The sequence below is a fragment of the Rhincodon typus genome, chromosome 1 (genome assembly GCF_021869965.1).
Source record: "Rhincodon typus isolate 14 chromosome 1, sRhiTyp1.1, whole genome shotgun sequence".
Lineage (NCBI taxonomy): Eukaryota > Metazoa > Chordata > Chondrichthyes > Orectolobiformes > Rhincodontidae > Rhincodon > Rhincodon typus.
Genome location: NC_063332.1, coordinates 69,653,839 through 69,674,223, shown reverse-complemented (window position 1 = coordinate 69,674,223; position 20,385 = coordinate 69,653,839). Strand labels below are relative to the sequence as shown.

The window sequence follows — 20,385 nt, the reverse complement described above, 5'->3', positions numbered from 1 at the left end:
CTCAACCCAAGTGAATGATCATTCCGATCTTAACTCTAATTTTTTTATTCAAATGACCAATAAGATAAATAGCAAGTGGCATCCTTTTGTCAAATTGTTGCACTTCCACTAGGTATGACACTAACCATTACACTCTGTCTCTGAAATAAACAGACACACTCCTTGACCTTTCCTCATTGAACTCTATGAAAATTTCAGAGCTTTCCCCAGCCCTGACTACTTGGACTGCTAAAGCAGCTTAAGAATTCTTTCCAGCTCTGGTGATCTGGAGACTGTCAAAACTAAACTGCACTTCTGTTGGTGACAAGCTTTTCCTCTGTACTGATATTACTGTTCGGAGCATAGGAACAGGACTAGGCTATCCATCCCTCGAACCTGCTCTATTATTCAGTAAGATTATGGTTCATCTGTAGCTTAACCCAATATGCTTGCCTTGGGCCTATATCCCTTGATACTCTTGCTTAATAAAATGTTATCTATCTCAGATTTAAATTTAACAATTGAATGAGCATCGACCATTGTTTGAGGAAGAGGGTTACAAACCTCCACTACTCTTTGCATGTAGAAGTGCTTTCTAACATCACCACTGAATTTCCTGGCCCTAATTCTTAGATTATGCCCCCTAGTTCTAGATTCTTCAACCAGTGGAAATAGTTTGTCTTTATCTGTCTTATCTTTCCCTGTCAATATCCTGAAGACCTCAATTAGATCACCCCTTGACCTTCTAAATTCTTGAGAATAAAGGCCTAATTTGTCTAAACTTTCCCCATGACATAGCCCCTGAAGTCTGGGTATCATCTTTGTATGCATGCATTGAACTCTGCTCAGAGCCAAAACATCCTTCCTAAGATGTAGTGCCCAGGTCTGCTCATAGTACACTAAGTGCGGTTTAACCAGGGTTTTCTATAACTGCAGCATAATGTCTGAATCCTTCTACTCCAGCCCTTTAGATATGAAGGCCAGCATTCCATTAGCCGCCTTAACTATTTTCTGCACCTGTTCGTGGCATTTTAAAGAGCTATGCATCTGAAACCCAAATCATTGGACATCCACTATTTAATTTGTGCCTTCTAAAAAAAAAACCCCAATTTATCCAGTTTTGGTCCAAAATGGATAACCTCTCACTTGCTTATATTAAAATTCATCTGCCACAGCTTTGTCCATGCACCTAATCTATCAGTTTCCTGTTGTAATCTTGGGTTGTTGTCAACACTGTCTACAATGCTGCCTGATTTTGTGTCATCAGCCCAAACTTGAATATTTGACTTTTTATGCCATTATCCAGGTAAGTAATGGATATTATGAATAATTGAGATTGCAACACAGATCCCTGAGGGACACCACTAGTCACTTTGAGTACTTCCCATTATTCCAATCTCTGTTTCCTGCCACTCAACCAATTTCTTATCCATGTCAGTAATTTGCCATCAATTCCATGGGCTTCCACCTTAACTAAGTTTCTTGGGTGAGACTTTATCAAAAGTCTCTGAAAGTCCATATAAATAACATCAGTTGACTTTCCTCTGTCCACCACCTTATTACCTCTTTGAGATTTGTTAAGCATAACCTATCATTCATGATCTGTGCTACTCTCTCTGCTTAACTGAAACTTTTCAAGATGATCAGTTGCCCTGTCCCTTGATTCTCGACTCCAACAATTTCCACACACTAGGCATTAGGCTAACTGGTCTATAATTCCCTGGATTCGCTCTGTTACCATTATTAAAGAGTGGAGTGACATGACCAAATTTCCAATCCAGAGGTACAACTCCTGAACCCAGGAAACTCTGAAGGATTATGATTAAGGCATCAGTAATGTACTCTCCAACCTCCTTTAATACCTATCGATGGAAACTATCAGATCGTAGGGCTCTAGCTTTCTCCAGTTCTGTTAATTTCCTCATTGTTGATGATTTGCTTGATGATTTAGTTTTATTTAGATTCTGTCCTCTGTTAATTTCTTTGGGACTTCTGGAAAGTTGTACTCCTTTTCTGATGTGAATACTGAAGCAAAATAATCGTTCAGCATGTCGGCCATTTCCTCCGGTCATTGGCAATATCCCCACCCTTAGCCTTTACTAAACCAACAGTGCTATTAACCAGCCACTTTTCCTTTATAACTATAAAATCTCTTCTTATTGTCTTTTATGTCCTTTGCAAGTTTCTTTTCATAATCCTTTTCAACCACTTTTATAAGCCATTTTGTGGCCCATTGTTGGTCTTTGTACTTGTCCCATTCTGTGAGATCTGCACTTTCTTTGTGCTTTGTAAGCACTTTATTTTAATTCTCTGCTGTCCCTTACCTCCTTAGATGTTCATGGCTATTTTTTCTTTGTGATGTGGAGCTTTTCATTCTCATGAATACAAACTGCTTCTGAATAGCATTAAATGTTTCTTTGAACACTTTCCACGGTTCCTCAGTTGTTTTTATCAGAGCTTTCCAGTTTACTTTGGCTATTCCATTAAATTCTCTTACTTAAATCAAAAATTCTAGTATCTGATCTTTGTCTCTTACAAATACTACATGAAACTCAATCATGTTATGATCACCATTTGACAAATGCTCAGTAGGTCATTGAATCAGGCTCATTGCTCTTTACCAGATCCAATATTGCTTATCACCTTGTCACATCCAAGACATTTTATTCCAAATAATAACATACACTTCATCACAATGTAATGATAAGTTCTTTTCTGATTTGTCATTTTTAAGATGAAATATGTATATGAAATAGACTCAGTACTGTACTGATTATGTTAGAAAGCTAAGCTAATTTTGGGATTTTTAAAAGACTGCAATGCATGGTATTATGTTTGTTTGTTCTTCACTGAACTTTGGATTAGAGATAATTAATAAACTTTCAAAAATCTTTGACTCAGTAGATACTAAAGATAAACCACCTTGTGACATCCCAGCTGCATCTTCCCTCGCTCTTTCTGGCTTGCGTACTTGTGATGTTAGTAATGACATATTCACATATAGGGATGACAGCCCTCCAAGGTTGTCTGGAGTCTCTAGGAATTAAAGATTAATCTTCTCAAAGCTGCTGCAAGCAGCCAAGGAGTACCACAATTATAATGACATAAAGGAAATGTGCTCAAAGAAAATGAGAAAGTACTTTATTAGCTTTAAAAGTATCATGGTGGATTCATAATACATAATAATCAAAAATGTAGTATACAGTGCATATTGAATTTTTGGCTCTATGTCAGTGTTCATAGTTCATTATTAGTCTGTCTGTTACAATTCTTCCAACCCCAATTAGCATATCTTTCAGTTCCTTTCTCCTCATTGCATTTAATCAAGATTCCTCTTAAACGCATGTAAAATGTTGGCATTCATTGATGTACTTTTAATGAAATTACCCAGTTTCTCCTGAACAATGGAGATGGAATGAAACTGTCAATTACTGGAGCAAACAGTGACAGGCCACGTGTCAAAGCCTCCAAAAATACATCAAATCAGAGCTGGCAATATTTTAATGTCAGGAAATTCAGTTTAAAAAATAGAACAAGCAGTAAGAAGGGAAACAAAAGGAGAGCTGACAGTATTGTCCTTGCCAACAAAGCAGCTGTGACCAGGTTTTGAACCAATAAGCCTTAGCAATAGCCTGAGGCCATTCAATTTAAGAGGTAAAGCCCTTCAGTGACTGCTGTATGAGAAAAGTGACTGTACTTGAGCTAAAGGAAGATGGTTGTATTTGTTAGAAGCCAATTGTTGCAGTCCTAGCATCAATTTAAGGGTAGAACAAACATTTTAATTCAAATATCTCTGTAGTTTGTTCTTTATTTATAAAAATGAGATTCTCAGTTGTGCCTGATCTAACCAGGTAAGATTGAGCAGTATCTGTGAATCAAGTTAAGTTGATTTAAGCAAGACATTGTGAAGTCTAGAAACAGTAGTAGTGAAGATAGTGTGAAAATTTCTCATCCTTCAATACCCCAGGACTCCTTGCATGCAGCCAGCTCAAGCAACACCTTTTTTTCTTCTTTCTCTGAAATTGTATCACAAGAAACACATCACAGAAGTTAAACTGTGCCAAGGAAAACTGAGTTTCCAATTTTAATTCCTAATTTCAAGAGATTGTCATTCCTTAATTGGAAATAGTCTGAGTTAACACTTTCAGAAAGCTAGAAACATAGAAAATAGGAGTAGGGCCATTTGGCCTTTTAAGCCTGCGCCATCATTTATTTCAATTATGGCTGATCATCCAACTCATTATCCGGTTCCTGCTTTCTCCCCATATTCTCTGATCCCTTTAGACCTAAGAAGTATATCTAACTCCTTCTTAAAAACATGCAATGTTTTGGCCTCAAGCTCTTTCTGTGTCAGAGAATTTCACAGACTCACCACACCCTGAGTCAAGAAACTTCTCCACATCTCAGTTTTATAATGGTGTACCCTGTATTCTTACAAATGGTGACCCCTGGTTCTGAGCTATGGGTGAAGGTCATTTGATGTCACTCCGTCTCTGTAACCAGAGCCATGTAGGGCTGAGACAAAGACTTATTGCCTTCAGCCTCAAAAGTTGCATTAAAAAATGTTACATCTTCTAATCATTGATAAAAACTATTGTAAACAATTCACAGTAATAGATCAAGTTATTTCCAGCAATCTTAAAGCAATTATGAAAAATTGTTCCAGCAGAAATCATAAAATAATATATTATTAAATATAGGTGCAATAAATATTGTTAATTCATTATATAATTTGCAAATTTAAGCCCAATCCAAAGACATGATTGTTCTTAAGTAAACTTTAAACTGTTGAGTTGATGTCTTTTACTTATCACTTTAAAACTGTCCAATGAAAGCTCCCAGTATAATTAAATAAACTACAAATTGTTGTAGCCAAAGTTTTTGACAACTTTTAAAGTCTGTTGATCTGTGATGATCTGTTTCTTGCAGGCAACTACTTTCCTGTTCCCAGGCTGCCTTAACTATTAATTGTTTCACTAGAGACTCAAACTATTTAAAAATATGGTCGAAGGTACCATCCTAAAATGTTACTTCAAACTAACATAAAATCTCAAAATTTAGTAGCATTACCAAAATTTTACACCAGGATATCCCTGCAGGCATCCCTCTGAGAAACAACCTTGACCTGGACCATCTCTAACACCTCTCTCCCCTTCCTGGATCTCTCTGTCTCCATATCGGGCAACCACCTAGAAACCGATATTCATTTCAAGCCCACCGACTCCCACAGCTACCTAGAATACTCCTCCTCCCACCCACCTTCCTGCAAAAATGCTATCCCCTATTCCCAATTCCTTCGCCTCCGCCGCATCTGCTCCCAGGATGAGGCATTCCACTCCCGTACATCTCAGTTGTCCTCGTTTTTCAAGGACCGTAACTTCCCCTCCTCGGTGGTCGAGAACGCCCTCAACCGTGTCTCCCACATCTCCCGCATCTCATCCCTCACACCCCGTCCACGCAATAAGAACCAAAAAAGAATCCCCCTCGTCCTCACGTACCACCCCACCAACCTCCGGATCCAACGCATCATCCTCCGACACTTCTGCCATCTGCAATCCGACCCCACCACCAAAGACATCTTTCCCTCCCCACCCTTATCTGCTTTCCGGAGGGACAACTCTCTCCGTGACTCCCTTGTCCGCTCCACACTCCCCTCCAGCTCCACCACACCCGGCACTTTTCCCTGCAACCGCAGGAAGTGCTACACCTGCCCCCATACCTCCTCCCTCACCCCCATCCCAGGCCCCAAGAAGACTTTCCACATCAAGCAGATGTTCACCTGCACATCTGCCAATGTGGTATACTGCATCCGCTGTACCCGGTGTGGCTTCCTCTACATCGGGGAAACCAAGCGGAGACTCGGGGACCGCTTTGCAGAACACCTACGCTCGGTTCGCAATAAACAACTGCACCTCCCAGTCGCGAACCATTTCAACTCCCCCTCCCATTCCTCAGACGACATGTCCATCCTGGGCCTCCTGCAGTGCCACAACGATGCCACCCGAAGGTTGCAGGAACAGCAACTCATATTCCGCTTGGGAACCCTGCAGCCCAATGGTATCAATGTGGATTTCACAAGTTTCAAAATCTCCCCTCCCCCCACCGCATCCCAAAACCAGTCCAGCTCGTCCCTGCCTCCCTAACCTGTTCTTCCTCCCACCTATCCCCTCCTCCCACCTCAAGCCGCACCTCCATCTCCTACCGACCAACCTCATCCCGCCCCCTTGACCTGTCCGTCCTCCCTGGACTGACCTATCCCCTTCCTAACTCCCTACCTACACTCACCTTTACTGGCTCCATCCCCGCCTCTTCGACCTGTTTGTTTCCTCTCCACCTATCCTCTCCTCTATCCCTCTTCTATCCGCCTCCCACTCTCTCCCTATTTATTTCAAAACCCCCTTCCCCTCCCCCTTTTCTGATGAAGGGTCTAGGCCCGAAACGTCAGCCTCTCTGCTCCTATGATGCTGCTTGGCCTGCTGTGTTCATCCAGCCCTGCACCTTGTTGTCTTGGATTCTCCAGCATCTGCAGTTCCTACTATCTTTGACACAATTATCAGTGACTTTCCTTCTATCGTAAAGTACAGGAACAGAGCTGTATGCAGACAATTGCTACAAAAGTCTGATCATGACTCATCTGGTAATTAACCAGCCCACAGCAGGATCTGGTAACATTCAGTCTGAGTGGAGAAGTAACAGATAAGATTTATATGGCCTTAGGGCCAGGTAATGGGAATTTATAGATTTTATTTAATTTTGTTTTATTTTACGGGTTGTGGGTGTTGATGTTAGATGGATATTTATTACCCATTCCTAATTGCCCTGGAGGTATTGTGTTTTTGAACCACAGTAGCCCTTGGGGGTGTTGGGGATTGGTTAGTTTATTTGGCTGGATGGCTGGTTTTCAATGCAGATTGAGGCCAACAGTGTGAGTTCATTTCCTTGTCCTTCCACGTATTAGGGACCATGTTTAGAGTTGGCAAGTTACTGCAGTGCACCTCGCAGCCATTGTTAAGGTTATGGCTGATCTGTTTGTGTTTTGAATTCCACATTTCCACCACCTTTCGATTCCTGTCTAGTAAGAATGTACCCACTTCTGTCTTAAAAATATTCAATGACCTTGCCTCCTGTGTCGTCTTCAGCAGAGAGCTCCAAAGTGACTCAACCTTCTGAGAGAAAAACAAATTCTTGTCTCTGTCTTGTGTTGACAACTTTGTCCTGGATAGTATCAAATTGTGGAGCATGTGGGGACTATTCCACAACACTACTGACGGATGCCCTGTAGATGGTCGTTAGATGGTGAGGACGCAGAAGTTCAATTACCTGTAGCCTCTGACCAACTCTTTTAGCCACAGTATGCATTTGGCTTGTCCAGCACAGTTTCTGGTCAGTGATAAACAACCAGATATTGTAGTGAGAGTTTCAGTAATTGTAATGTTATTGACTGTTAGCTTTTCTCTTGTTGGCGATGATCATCGTCTGGCATTTGTGTGGTGTGCATGTTACTTGCCACTTTTCGGCCCAGCCTGAACGTTGTCCACATATTTCTGCAAATGTACATGGGCTGCTTCAGTAGCTCATGTTTTGGAATGGCGCTGAACATTGTGTAATCATTGATGAACATCCTCATTTCTGATCCTATGATGGTTATTGATGAAGCAGTTGAACATGGTTGGGCCTAGGACACTCCTGCAGAGGTGGCCTGGAGTTGAGGTGACTGACCTCCAACAATTTGTAACCATGGGAGGAGATGATGGCCCAGTGGTATTATAACTAGACTATTAATTGAGAAACTCATCTACTGTTCTGGGAACCAGGTTCAAATCCTGCCACAGCAGATGGTGGAATATAAATTCAATAAAAAATGTCTGGAATTAAGAATCTACTGATGACCATGAAACCATTGGCGATTGTTGGAAAACCCATCTGTCTCACTAAACTCCTTCAAGGAAGGAAATCTATCATCCTTGCTTGGTCTGATATACATGTGATTCCATACCCAGTGGTTGAGACCCAACTGCCCTCTGGAATGGCCTAGCAAGCCACTGAGTTGTATCAATCACTACAAATTCTCAACAATGAGATTAAATGGGAAGGAGCAGCTGGAGTCAACCTGGGAAACGAAAAGACAATGGCAAAAACAGCCCTGTCAAACCTACAAAGTCCTCCTTACTAACATGTGGCAGTAGTGCCAAAATTGGGAAAGTGGTCTCTCAGACTATTCAAGCAACAGCCTGACATAGTCATACTCATGGAACCATATCTGACAGACAACGTCCAAGGCAGCACCGTCACCATCCCTGGATATGTCCTGTCCCACTGGCAGGATACACCCAGCAGAGGTGGTAGCACCGTGATATACAGTCAGGAGGGAGTTGCTCTGAGAGTTCTCAATATTGACTCTGGACCCCATGAAGTCTCTTGGCTTCAGGTTGCACATGGGCAAGGAAACCTCCTGCTGATTACCACATACCATCCTCCCTCAGATGATGAATTGGTATTCCTCAATGTTGAACAACATCTGGAGGAAGCACTGAGGATGGCAAAGGCACAAAATGTACTCGGGTGGGGGGGGGAGATGGATTTCAATGTACACCATCAAGAGTGGCTCGGCAGCAGTACTACTGATCGAGCTGGTCAGGTTCTAAAGGACACAGCTGCTCAACTGGGTCAGCGGCAGGTGGTGAGGGAAACAACAAGAAGGAAACATATACTCAACCTCATCCTTACCAATCTGCCAGCTGCAGATGCATCTGTCAATGATAGCATTAGTAAGTGTGACCATTGCACAGTCGTTCTGGAGACAAATTCCCACCTTCACATTAGGAATACCTTCCATCGCGTTGTGCGGCATTATTACCATGCTAAATGAGACAGCCTTGGAATGGATCAAGTAACTGCTGTAGGCCATCAACTGCAGCAGAATTATACTTCATGTTCAAATGCAACAATATCCAGGCTTGGGCTGACAACTGGCAATGGCCATTTCCAACAAGAAATAATCTAATCACTGCCTATTGACATTCAATGGCATTATCATCACTGAAACTCCCACTAGAAACATCCTTGGAGTTGCCATTGACCAGAAACTCAACTGGACCTGTCACATAAACTATAAGAGCAGGTCAGAGGCTAGGCATACTGCGGCAAGTAACTCGCCTCCTAACTCCTCAAAACCTGTCGACCACCTACAAGGTACAAGTCAGGAGCGTGATGGAATTACTCCCCACTTGCCTGGATGAGGCAGCCCCAATAACACTCAAGAAGCTTGACACCATCCAGGACAAAGCAGCCCACTTGATTGGCACCGCATCCACAAACATCCACTCCCTCCACTACCGACGCTCAGTAGCAGCAGTGTGTACCATCTACAAGATGCACTACAGAAATTCACCAAAGATCCTTAGACAGCACGTTCCAAACCCATGACCAGTTCCATCTAGAAGGACAAGGGCAGCAGACGTATGGGAACACCATCACCACCACCTCCAAGTTCACCTCTAAGCCACTCACCATCCTGACTTGAAAATATATCAAAGTCAGAAGTCACATGACACCAGGTTATACAAATGATCTGAGTGGAGACTTGAATAATAAGTCCCTCTTATGCCTATCATGTTATTCCAATCATTTGGTTTGTCTCCAGCACTACCTTATTTTTAATATTTTGTAATTATCTCTCTGCCTCATTTAATCAGATTATAGTTCATCCCTTCGCTTGTTATTCAGCTCTTGACACTATACTTACACTTCCAATCACATCATTTCTATGATCTTCTGATCTCTCTGCTTATAAATTCTGTGTCTGTATGCTTCTCTCTCACTTCACCTGACAAAGGGGCTATGCTCTGAAAGCTTGTGATTTCAAATAAACCTGTTGGACTATAACCTGATCTCGTGTAACTTCTGACTTTGTCCACCCCAGTCCAACACTGGCACCTCCACATCATGGAAATATGTTACCGTTCCTTCACTGTCACTAGGTCAAAATCCTGGAACTCTCTCCCTGAGGCCAATGTGGGTAAATCTGCAGCAGGTCACATCCAACTTCCCACGAGTGAATTAAAAAATGTGTCAGGAATGACTCCAACCGACTGAGATTTTTTTCTTCTGATCCCCATTGACTCCAATTTTCTTAGGATTCCTTGGTGCCATGCTTGGTCAAGTGCAGCCTTGGTGTCAAGCCAGTTCCTTGGTCTCTCCTCTGGTCAGTTCTTTTGTCCACATTTGTCCAAGTATGGAATGAGCCCAGGAGCTGAGTGGCCCTGGAGGAACGCAAACTGGGTGACAGTGAGCAAATTATTAGCTTCTAAGTACTGCTGAATAGCTGACTACCCCACTACCCCAGCCATCACGTTGCTGATGATGCAGTGTAGAATGATGAGCGGTAATTGCACGTTGGATTTGTCTTGCTTCTTGTGCATGGGATGTAACTGGGCAATTGTCAATTACATGTCAGTATTGTAGCTTTGGATCAGTTTATGGAAAGACACAGCTAGTTCTGGAGCATATTGCCTTCAAGTACTATTTAAGGAAAGATGTAATTTCATTGGAGGCAGTTCAGAGAAGGCTCACTTTTCTCCCTGTTATAGAGGGATTGCCTTATGTGCTATGCCTGAACAGGTTGCATATCTTCTCACTGGAGTTTAGAAAAATGAGAGGTGATCTCATTGCAATATCAAGATTTTTAAGGGGCTTGACAGAGTAAATGCTAAGATCATGTTTCCTTTCATGGAGATTCTAGGACCAGAGGTCTCAGAATAAAGGGGTGCCAATTTAAGACTGAGATGAAGAGAATTTCTTCTCGCAAAAAGTTGAGTCTTTAGAACTCCTTTTCACTGAGTTGTGGGGTCAGAGTCCTTGTGTATATTTAAGGCCGAGATAGATACTTGAGCACTTGGAAAAATTGAGGATTTATGAGGGTCAGGGCGGGAAAGTGGAGCAATGTTTGATCAGCCACGATCCTATTGAGTTGTAGAGCAGTCTCGAGGGGCTGAACAACCTATTCCTATTGCTTGTAGCTTTATGTCTAGAATGTTGGTAGGGTCTCTTAGCATCTGCAGTACCCAGAGCCTTCAGCCATTTTGTGATATCAGGCACAGCATATCAATTTGGTTGAAGACTGACATCTGTGATGCTGGGTCCCCTTGAGAGAAGGCAAGGTGGATCATCCTTACAGCACTGATGGCTGAGGTAATTCAGCCATGTCCTTTCTCACTTTCTGGACTTGCCCATCATTGAAGATGGAGATATTTATGAAGATTCCCCCAGTGAATTGTTTATTTGGCCACTACCATTCATGACTAGATGTGACAGGGCTGCAGAGTTTAGATCTGATCCATTGGTTGTGGGGTGGCTTAGCCCAGTCTTGTGGTTCCTAGGTCGATGCCAGGATATTAGAGTATTTTCTGTGCCAATCTACTCTGCTGTCTACATGAATTTCTGAACCAACCTTTGCTGCTGTGACTGGGAAGGCTCCTAGCCTGGAGATATGACTGGAAACCTCCTCCATAAATATGAACAGTCTTTTGCCGAATCTAGTTTGGAAATGGGGAATCATACTCAGAATGAAAGATTCAGGCTATTAGAGGTAGACTGTAAGAATTCTAGGTCAACAACAGAACCTCCCATCCCTTCAATATCTACCACTGATGTCCAGGAACATGTATATTAATAAATATTTATATGCTACACAGCAGCCTGTTTTGACATGTGGAATAGTTGAAATTGCTGACTAAAACAGCTTGGAACAACAAGATTCTCATTAAATTCAAGGTAAAGATAATCACAATCTGGTTTATGAAGGAAGGATAGTGGCACCCTATTTTTGCATTAATACTAACGTATTAATTTGTTTGGCCAAACTTCAATTTTGTACCAACTACCAAACCACCTTGACAATAACCTCAGGACCATTACAATAACTTATGGTCCAATGCTTCACCAGACATTTCTAAGACAAAGTACAACACTTTGCCTCAAAGAAGCACAAATGACCAAAGCTTTGGTCCACCATGTAGGTTTTAAGACACTTCAAGGAAAGAAACAAGGTTGAGAGGCAGAGAGATGTTAGAAGGGTATTCTAGAGCTCAGGGTGACACAAATTAAGGCGCAGCAACTAAAAGGGGGGATGCACCATGGACCATATTTAAAGGATCACAAATACCCAGATTAAACAACATGCAAATCCACAAAGGTAGCAGTTGATGTTGGCTAGTGAGCAGAGAGGCAATAGGGGAATGAGACTTATATTGAGTTTGGATAGAATTTTGAATGATGGAGTTTAGTGTTATGTATGGAGAGAACAAAGCAGAATCAATGTATGAGAGTGGTTAGGAGTGAGTTGGGGAAGCAAGGTCATAACAAAAACATAATTGAGGGTTTTGGCAGATGACTTGAGACAAGGATGAAGTTAGGTGCTGTTGGCAAAAATAGGCAGACACAGTGAGGAACTATTGTGTGATTTGCGTTATAAAAAAATAATAACCATTTAAATGGTAAATTTAAAAACTTAGTTTTAATCAATAGATTTATTCATCAGATTTAGTGTTCAGACACAACACAAATATTGATTTTGCACATAGTGAGTTTTGTTTACAAACTGGAATCCAAATAGCTTATTTAGCAAAATGACAATGCCAAACATTCACTAAAGTGTACACTCTACAGTCAGAGAAGGACTAAAATATTTGTCCTTTTGGTGTCAACTACACAAAATTAACATAATTGATGTCATAATTTTAAAAACAAATCTTAATAAGCAATGCCAAATTAATTGCTGATTAGTAAGAAAAGGATTCAAAGTGTTAGAATTTTCTGCTCAGCATCATCTTTACAGCGCATTTCACTAAGTTTGAAATTACTGACCTACTCAATTATACAAGTATTCTTTACATTTAGTCCACACATTTAAATTTCAAATATTTAGCTAAGCATGAGAATCTATATAACAAGAGCCTACATTGAAAGCCTAAAACCTTTTGCACATTACAGAAATTCAGTGCCATCAGCAATTAATATACTCAGCAGCATTTATGCAGTTTGAACTGCTTGTTCATATTCAGATCCAGCTGTAAAATTCCACAATACAGCTTTGCACAGATGTCTACCATGGCATACATGGGTTTGGACAATCACGTAGATATGATTCAAACGTTCCTTCAGAGATTTCCATCAGGGTAGTATATGTAGTCAACTGTGAAATGCAAACATGATTAGAAAATCACTTGGATTTCCTAGGTTCAATCCAGATACCTAATTGGTATGCAATATAAACTCAAGCTCATAGCAAAACAAAAAATCAGTCAAATCAAGTTCAAAGTCCCCAGGTTCAAATCGTACAAACAAATTCTTTCTTGCATTTGAAATATATCAGATATCCCTGTTCTTTATATAAAGTCAGATTTGCCGCAGCCCTATTTATCCATTTAAAAACAGTCCAGAGTTTTATTCAGAAGTTTGTTTTGGGTATTGTTCAGAGTGAAGAATTTTGTCTTTGACTAATTTGAATCTGCATTCTCTCTTCCTCACTTTAGGCTTTTGATACCAGGATTCTTTCAGGTGTTCCTTTGAACCAATTCTAAGCTGTGAAGTTTGTCTTACTGCATTTACGTACATACATAAATTAAACTTTTTAGTCAATTGAAAGATTGTGTACTGGTGAAATATTTCTTGCTAAGTAAAACTGGAATTAAGGAATAACTAATATGGGAATCTCCGACTTATTCCTTTAATCAACTTAGAGCACAGTTTAGACAGCAATAAATTTGAGGACAAAGAAAATCTAAAAAGGACTAGAGATTAACAAAATCATTGCAGCCTGCCAATATTAACAGTGTGATTCCGACAATGGCTGCACTCATTGTACCTCTGCTCTAAAATTGAGACAATTCAATTTACACTCACTTTATTGAGGACAGGCTTTGTGGTCAAAACATCATAGATAGTTTCTATGGAAATATTCTGAAAGACAAGAAATAAGAAATAAATCTCATTACACTTTCCTAAGCAAATTGCACTGATACAAAGCTCTCCAACTTATATATATCTACATTTACCACATCTTCAAAAAAGACCTGTCCTGAAGAAGGGTAATGCCTGAAACACTGACTGTTTCTTTCCTTCAGATGCTGCCTGGCTTGCTGTGTTCTTCCAGCCTCCTGTTTGTCTACCTTAGACTCCAGCATCTGCAATTTTTTTTTGTCTCTAACCAAAGTGCCCGAAGCTAGATGATTCATATTTGCACTTACATTTGATAAAATGAGTTGACCTACTCAGACCATTCAGCTCCATGAGTCTGCTTCACCAGTTGATAACATCGTGGCTGATCCGATTGTAGCCCTAACCCCACGTTCCTGCCCTTAGATGCTGCACTAACAAGGAAGTCAATCTGCCTGCCTGAACAATTTTTAATTATTCCCGCCTTCACCATTCTCTTGGGAAGATAGAGTTGCAAAGACACTCAACCCTCAGAAAATAAAAATCCTCATCTCCATCTTAAACACCACATTTTTCAGAATTGTTGATTACATCTGTTCTCTCCAACAAGGGGAAGCATCTTCTTAGAATCCATCTTCTCAAATTTCTTCAGAATCTTAATGTTTCAAGAAGATCACCTCTCATTCTTCTAAATTCTAAAGGATATGGCCCAGCCTGGCCATCCTTTGCTCATAAGACTAGCACTTTGTCCAAGAAATCTGTTGAGTGAATCTACTCTGAACTGTTTTAATGCTATTGTGTCCTTCAAAGAACAATATATATAGCTATTTTTAAAATTCCAGCCCCTTGCAAGAAACTGAAGCTGCCATATCTACATACTGTCCTTTTGGTTGTCAGTGTACCAGGATTCTGTGACCTTTCTATACCTCAGTTTTACAATCTCTCCCCTCTTACATACTATGCTGCTCTCCAATCATCCTGCCAAGATGAACAAACTGACACTTGCCACATCCCACATCATACTCCATCTGCCAATTGTTTGCCCATCCTCCATTTATATTTCTTTGCACCTCAAGTCCTCTGTAAAAAAAAAACTTACTGTCCTAACTGTGTGTCTCACCAGCAAATTCAACAGCCATACATTCAGTCCAAGTCATTGATTTAGGTTGAAAATAGTAGAAGCCCCACTATTGATCCTAATTGTACTTCACTAATTATAGCTTAACAACGTGAAAGTGACTTATTCATGCCTATTTCCTGTTAGCTAACCAATCTTCTAACCATGCAAATACTTTCCCCCAACTGATGAATAACAACATCATCTATGCTTCTATGTTACCTTTGTCAAATGCCTTTCTTGAAATTTAAGTTCACCACTTCCACCAGTTCCATTATCCACTTTTCATGTTAATTACTTGAAGAACTCGAAATGGTAAAAGCCTGTTTTCCTTTTCACAAAACCATGGTGACTCTGCTTGATGACATTGAGATTTTAACTGCCCTGCTGCAAACTCCTCAATAATAGATTAAACATTTTTCCTTATGACAAATGTTAAGCTAACTGCCTGTAGTTTCCTGCTTTTCATTTCCTTTTTTTTGAACAGAGGAGTAATATTTATTATTTCCTAATCAGACAAGACTGTTCTAGAATCTAGGGAATTTTAGAAAATTTAAAATGAATACACATACTATCTCAGGAACCACTTTCTTTAAGTCTACAGGATGAAGTCTATCAAGGCCTGGGGTCTTGTCAGTTTTCCTCAGTGCTCTTTTCCCAGTGAGAATAATTGTTTTAAGTTCCTCCCTCATCTTCACATCTTGAATTACAAGTACTTCTGGGATTTGAATCTGCTACAGTGAAGATAAAGATAAAAATCTGTCCAACTTACCTGCCGTCTCCTTATTTTCCATTAAACTTGAGACTTGCTTTTGAGGATCAGTCCTTACTCGCCCTGCTTAAATACCTGTAGAAAACTATTTTTATATTCTAAATAGCTTTTTCTCTACTCCAATTCCTTCATTATTCTTTTAGTCATCCTTCGCTTTTCTAAGAAAATACAGTCCAATTTTCTGACCCTCTCATCATCTTTGTAGAATTGTACACATCTATCTTTAACTTCCTCAGTTTGCCATGGATGGTTTACTCTTCCCCCAGAGTGTCTTTTTCCACTGGAGTATACATCTTAGCCGAGTGTTCTGAAATAACTCTTTAAATGTTGGCTACTCCATCTCTTATGACTTATCCCATAACCTAATTTCTCAGTTCACTTAGGCAAGCTCTGCCCTTTTTTATAACTTCATAATTGCCCTAATTAAGTTTAAAGGTACCTCAGAGTGCCTTCACGGAGAAGCCATTAATCCTGTCCCACTGTATATTACCCTATCTAGAATAGCCTTCTGTTATTGGCTGTAGAACATGCTACTCTAAGAAATGGGCCTGGAAACCCAATGAACTCACCTTCCAAGCTACCTTTGCAAATCTGATTCATCAAATTTATGCACAGATTAAAATCAACCATTACTACCTTGCTGTCAGGATTCCATTATTTCTTCCTGTGTACCCATTCTTTGTTGTAGTTACCAGTAGGGGGCCTATAAATCACTCCTACAAGTGACTTATCTCTGTCCAAACTGATTCTACATCTGTCTGTTTTACTAATATTTTTAAGTTAACAGAGCCTCTCCAACTGTTCCCAGCTTCCTGTCATACTGAAATATCATGCACCCTTCAATATTCAGATACCAACTTTTTTCTAAAATCTTGCAACTAATGTCTCTGTAATGGATAGTATAAGATATATATTTCTTTCTATTTGAACTGTCAGTTAATCTATTTTGTTATAAATGCTATGCACATTCAGATACAGAGCCTTTAAATTGTCTTTTTACTACTTTCACAACTTGTAGCTGTATCTGCTAGAACACTCTTAGGTTATACACATTGTCCTGTTTTGAAAGAGACCTTCACAGATGTGAAATAGATTCCCAGCCATGATTACATTGGTGTACATTAGCAAAGAAGGACTTACAGCTTGTGTTGTTTGATTCATGCACTTCATCGCAGGAATTCTACGGTTATCCAGAAACAGTGGGTCCTTCCAATGATCATAGTTTGTTTCTAGAACGTACCAGGTGCCGTGTTTAATGTCAAGCCTAGGTTTGTGTACACACACACACAAAAAAAAAAATCAAACTCCAACAAGTCTCTCTGAACCAATGTTCCACTGCGTTTACAATGCAGAACATACAACATTTCATTTTGATTTACTTACTCCCAGATATCCAGAGTAGCTGTTCTTGACCGGGTGATTACACAACCTTCACCAGACTGGTTTCCCCCAAGTATATAATAGGCTGGTGCTAGCATTTCTGTATTGGCTAATTTGTCCTTGGCTTGTGCATAACTGCAAGATAGAGTCAGAAATGTTTTGGTGGGTAAATACATTCCATCAGATTCAAAGACTGTTTACAGATTCTATCTGGAATAAAGATCTGGCATATGGAAAAATAAAAAAAAAAATTATTGCACATCACTAATGGAGACAGTTTGCCACTAATATTTGGGCCACAGCATGTCTTTGAGAGATTATTTTAGGCTGAAAGATCTATAACATAGAAACCAGATGTCCAAATTCTGAAAGAGTTCAGAGTTGTACAGAATATCTAAATTAGGAAGAGAAGTAGCTATCTTCAAAACACAATAGAATTTAAGATAGACACAGTACCTGGTTGCATTTTCCAACACAGATCGGGTGAGGAAACTCATCCATATACTATCTCTTTTACCCAATATCCATTCAATGATGCCTGCAAATCAAGTAGCATAACCTTAAAAATGTTGGAAGTTTGTGAATACACCAAGCTTACAAAACAAAACCCAAAATTTGGATCTAACATATGAAACCTTGTTTCGACACATTTCGGAAAAAAAAAGACGAATTATGTGACACGACACTTCACTTCACCATTTATGCTAGCTGTGATTCTTAGATTCTACTTGGAACTCAGTTATGGCAGGAGACTCCTATAAGAACATCAGAAATGCATCCTTCAAGGAGGTCAAACAGACCTGCCAACCTATGGATGGCTCTGGCTTGTGATTGATCGAAGTTGAAAAGGTCAATCCAGGAAGGCACCAACTCCAGCTTTATCAGGACTATACAGAAGTGACGTTGAGGTAAGGGATGGAGTCCACAAACATCTAAATATCCCATCTACCGAACCCCTCAAGTGGCCCACCTCTCCACATTTGGCAGTGTCTGCCAATCATGCATTGACCTTAGTAATTTCAAAACCAATTAATTTGGAGAGGAAGCAAGTCTTCCTTAGTCAAGAAGCTTCCTAACAGGAGGAGGCTATTTAAATAATTTTAATAAATTAAAATTCCTCCTGGCATTTCATATAATAGTATAGGTTCATGTAGAATGTTAGTCACCTTAAACACGAGGGGAAAAGAGAGTTAGAACACCATGTTTTGGTAAAATAATGCAAGCCCGAATGATAATCAGTGTTAATTACCAATATATCCTCCATCAATGCTGAAACGTTCATTCATTGTAAGTGTAAACATCCCCTGTAAAGACAACAGTTTGGGTTATACATTACAGAAGAGTCCTCAATTTCAAAGTGCACTGCCATGTGATTATTTTTAAACACTGAATGCATTGCTTATTAATAATTATTTTCCCATGGTTGGTTAGATACAATGCCTTAACTTGTAATCTTATTCAAGCTGTGAGAAACAGAAAACTTTCAATGATCCAATAGGGAGGAGTGAGTCACCTCAGGTTACAAAAAAGGCAAACTGTTAGCTGATTTAGGAAATCCGATTTAGAAGACGATAAAAATATCAAGAGTTATTCACAACATGAAGAATTTAAATGGGCTGGAACCTACGTCTCCAGGAGAGAGGCCTAAAATCTATTAAAAGGTTTGGTGACATGAACATGAAGAAAATGATACTGTTTGTGGAAATGTCTAGGAATAGAGGTCAGAAGATGATTACTAATGAAACTACGAGGAATTTAGGAGAAATTTTACAGTGAGGTTAGAATGTGGAATGAGACATGGAGACAAATAGCCGAGATGGATTTAAGAACAGCTACATAAAACACATGAAAGAACAAAAACAGAAATGACCAATTTCTATGCTGTCTATTCTGGGTAATTCTATGTAGGTTGACACTAGTCTGTAGACTTCTTCAGAATCATAAAACCACAGGCCTCAATGTACCATGACAACCACAACTTTTCATGTTTATTAAAACATGTATAACAAACGAAGGTCAGGGAAGAAAAGTATTGTTGTGTTGTAATTTACTTAAGTATTGTATCAGCCATACAAATAATGGGTTCTTGTGGCACAGTGGTAATATCCTCAACTCTGAGCCAGGAGGCCTGGGTTCATGTCCCACCTGCCCCAAAAGTATGTCATAGCACCTCTGAATGGATTGATTAGCAAATATCTATAAACACAGTGACTATAAGAGCAGGTCAGAAGCTGGGAATACTGAGTAACTCATCTCCTGACTCTCCAAAGCCTGTCCACCATCTACAAGGCACAAGTCAGGAGTGTGATGGAATACTCCCCACTTGCCTGCATGGGTGCAGCTCCAACAACACTGAAGAAGCTTGACACCATCCAGGACAAAACAGCCTGCTTGGGTCTGGATGAGATGCTCTGAGGGTTGAGTGGACTCGATGGGCGGAATGGACTGCTTCCACACTGTAGGGATTCTATGAATAATAGCTGCACCTTCAGTTAACTTGGCTTCATGCTCTGCAATTCCTTCCCTTTCTCATGCACGCTCTCTTCCAAGACACTCCTTAAAATCTTGCTGTGACCTTCTCCGAAGTGGAATTCTACTGGAATTTTACTCCTGTTCCCATAATCTATTCAGCAAATATAAGCACCTTGCAAAGATGAGGCATTTGATTGGCTTCAATTTAGTCTTGCCCACACACTGATTGCCAATCCTTGCTCCCTGAATAGAAACAGGCACTAAATAAAGAAAAAATAACTTTTGTTTAAATTTAAGTTGAGCATCATCAGGGATTGCTGTTGCAGTACAGGGAAATGGAACAGCAGTGTTCTCTTGGACACACACTCATTTAATCTAACTGGTGTTCTTGGCAACAGGGTGCTTCCCCTCCCCCACCACCCACTCCATCTCCCCTCGAGCAAAGCCTGCCTCAAAAGTGTAGAATCTTTCATGTACCAGCATCATCTGCTTCTTGGCTATTTTTATCCTCTATCAGAATAACTGCTGTCATTGGTGTAAGCATTTGCCATTTTTAGTCCCTCATCCATGTGTTGGCTGGGCTGGGAGGGGAGGGCGTGGAATGCCCTGCCTGCAAAAATAGTAGACTTGCCAACTTTAAGGGCATTTAAATGGTCATTGGATAAACATATGGATGATAATGGAATAGTTTAGGTTAGATGGGCTTCAGATTGGTTTCACAGGTTGGCGC

General features: G+C 40.2%; 1 protein-coding gene across 1 annotated transcript in view; it reads right to left on the bottom strand.

Annotated features, from left to right (window-relative positions):
• Positions 1 to 12,473: 12,473 nt before the first annotated feature.
• asah1b (N-acylsphingosine amidohydrolase (acid ceramidase) 1b) overlaps positions 12,474 to 20,385 on the bottom strand; it is a 31,992-nt gene continuing 24,080 nt past the window's right edge. The window contains exons 10-15 of the mRNA XM_020529489.2: positions 18,433 to 18,487; positions 17,640 to 17,721; positions 17,187 to 17,318; positions 16,944 to 17,067; positions 13,882 to 13,938; positions 12,474 to 13,171 (exon numbers count right to left, since the gene is read on the bottom strand). Coding sequence (XP_020385078.2) covers positions 13,082 to 13,171; positions 13,882 to 13,938; positions 16,944 to 17,067; positions 17,187 to 17,318; positions 17,640 to 17,721; positions 18,433 to 18,487 — 540 coding nt within the window. The 3' untranslated portion in view covers positions 12,474 to 13,081. The remainder of the gene's footprint in view (positions 13,172 to 13,881; positions 13,939 to 16,943; positions 17,068 to 17,186; positions 17,319 to 17,639; positions 17,722 to 18,432; positions 18,488 to 20,385) is intronic.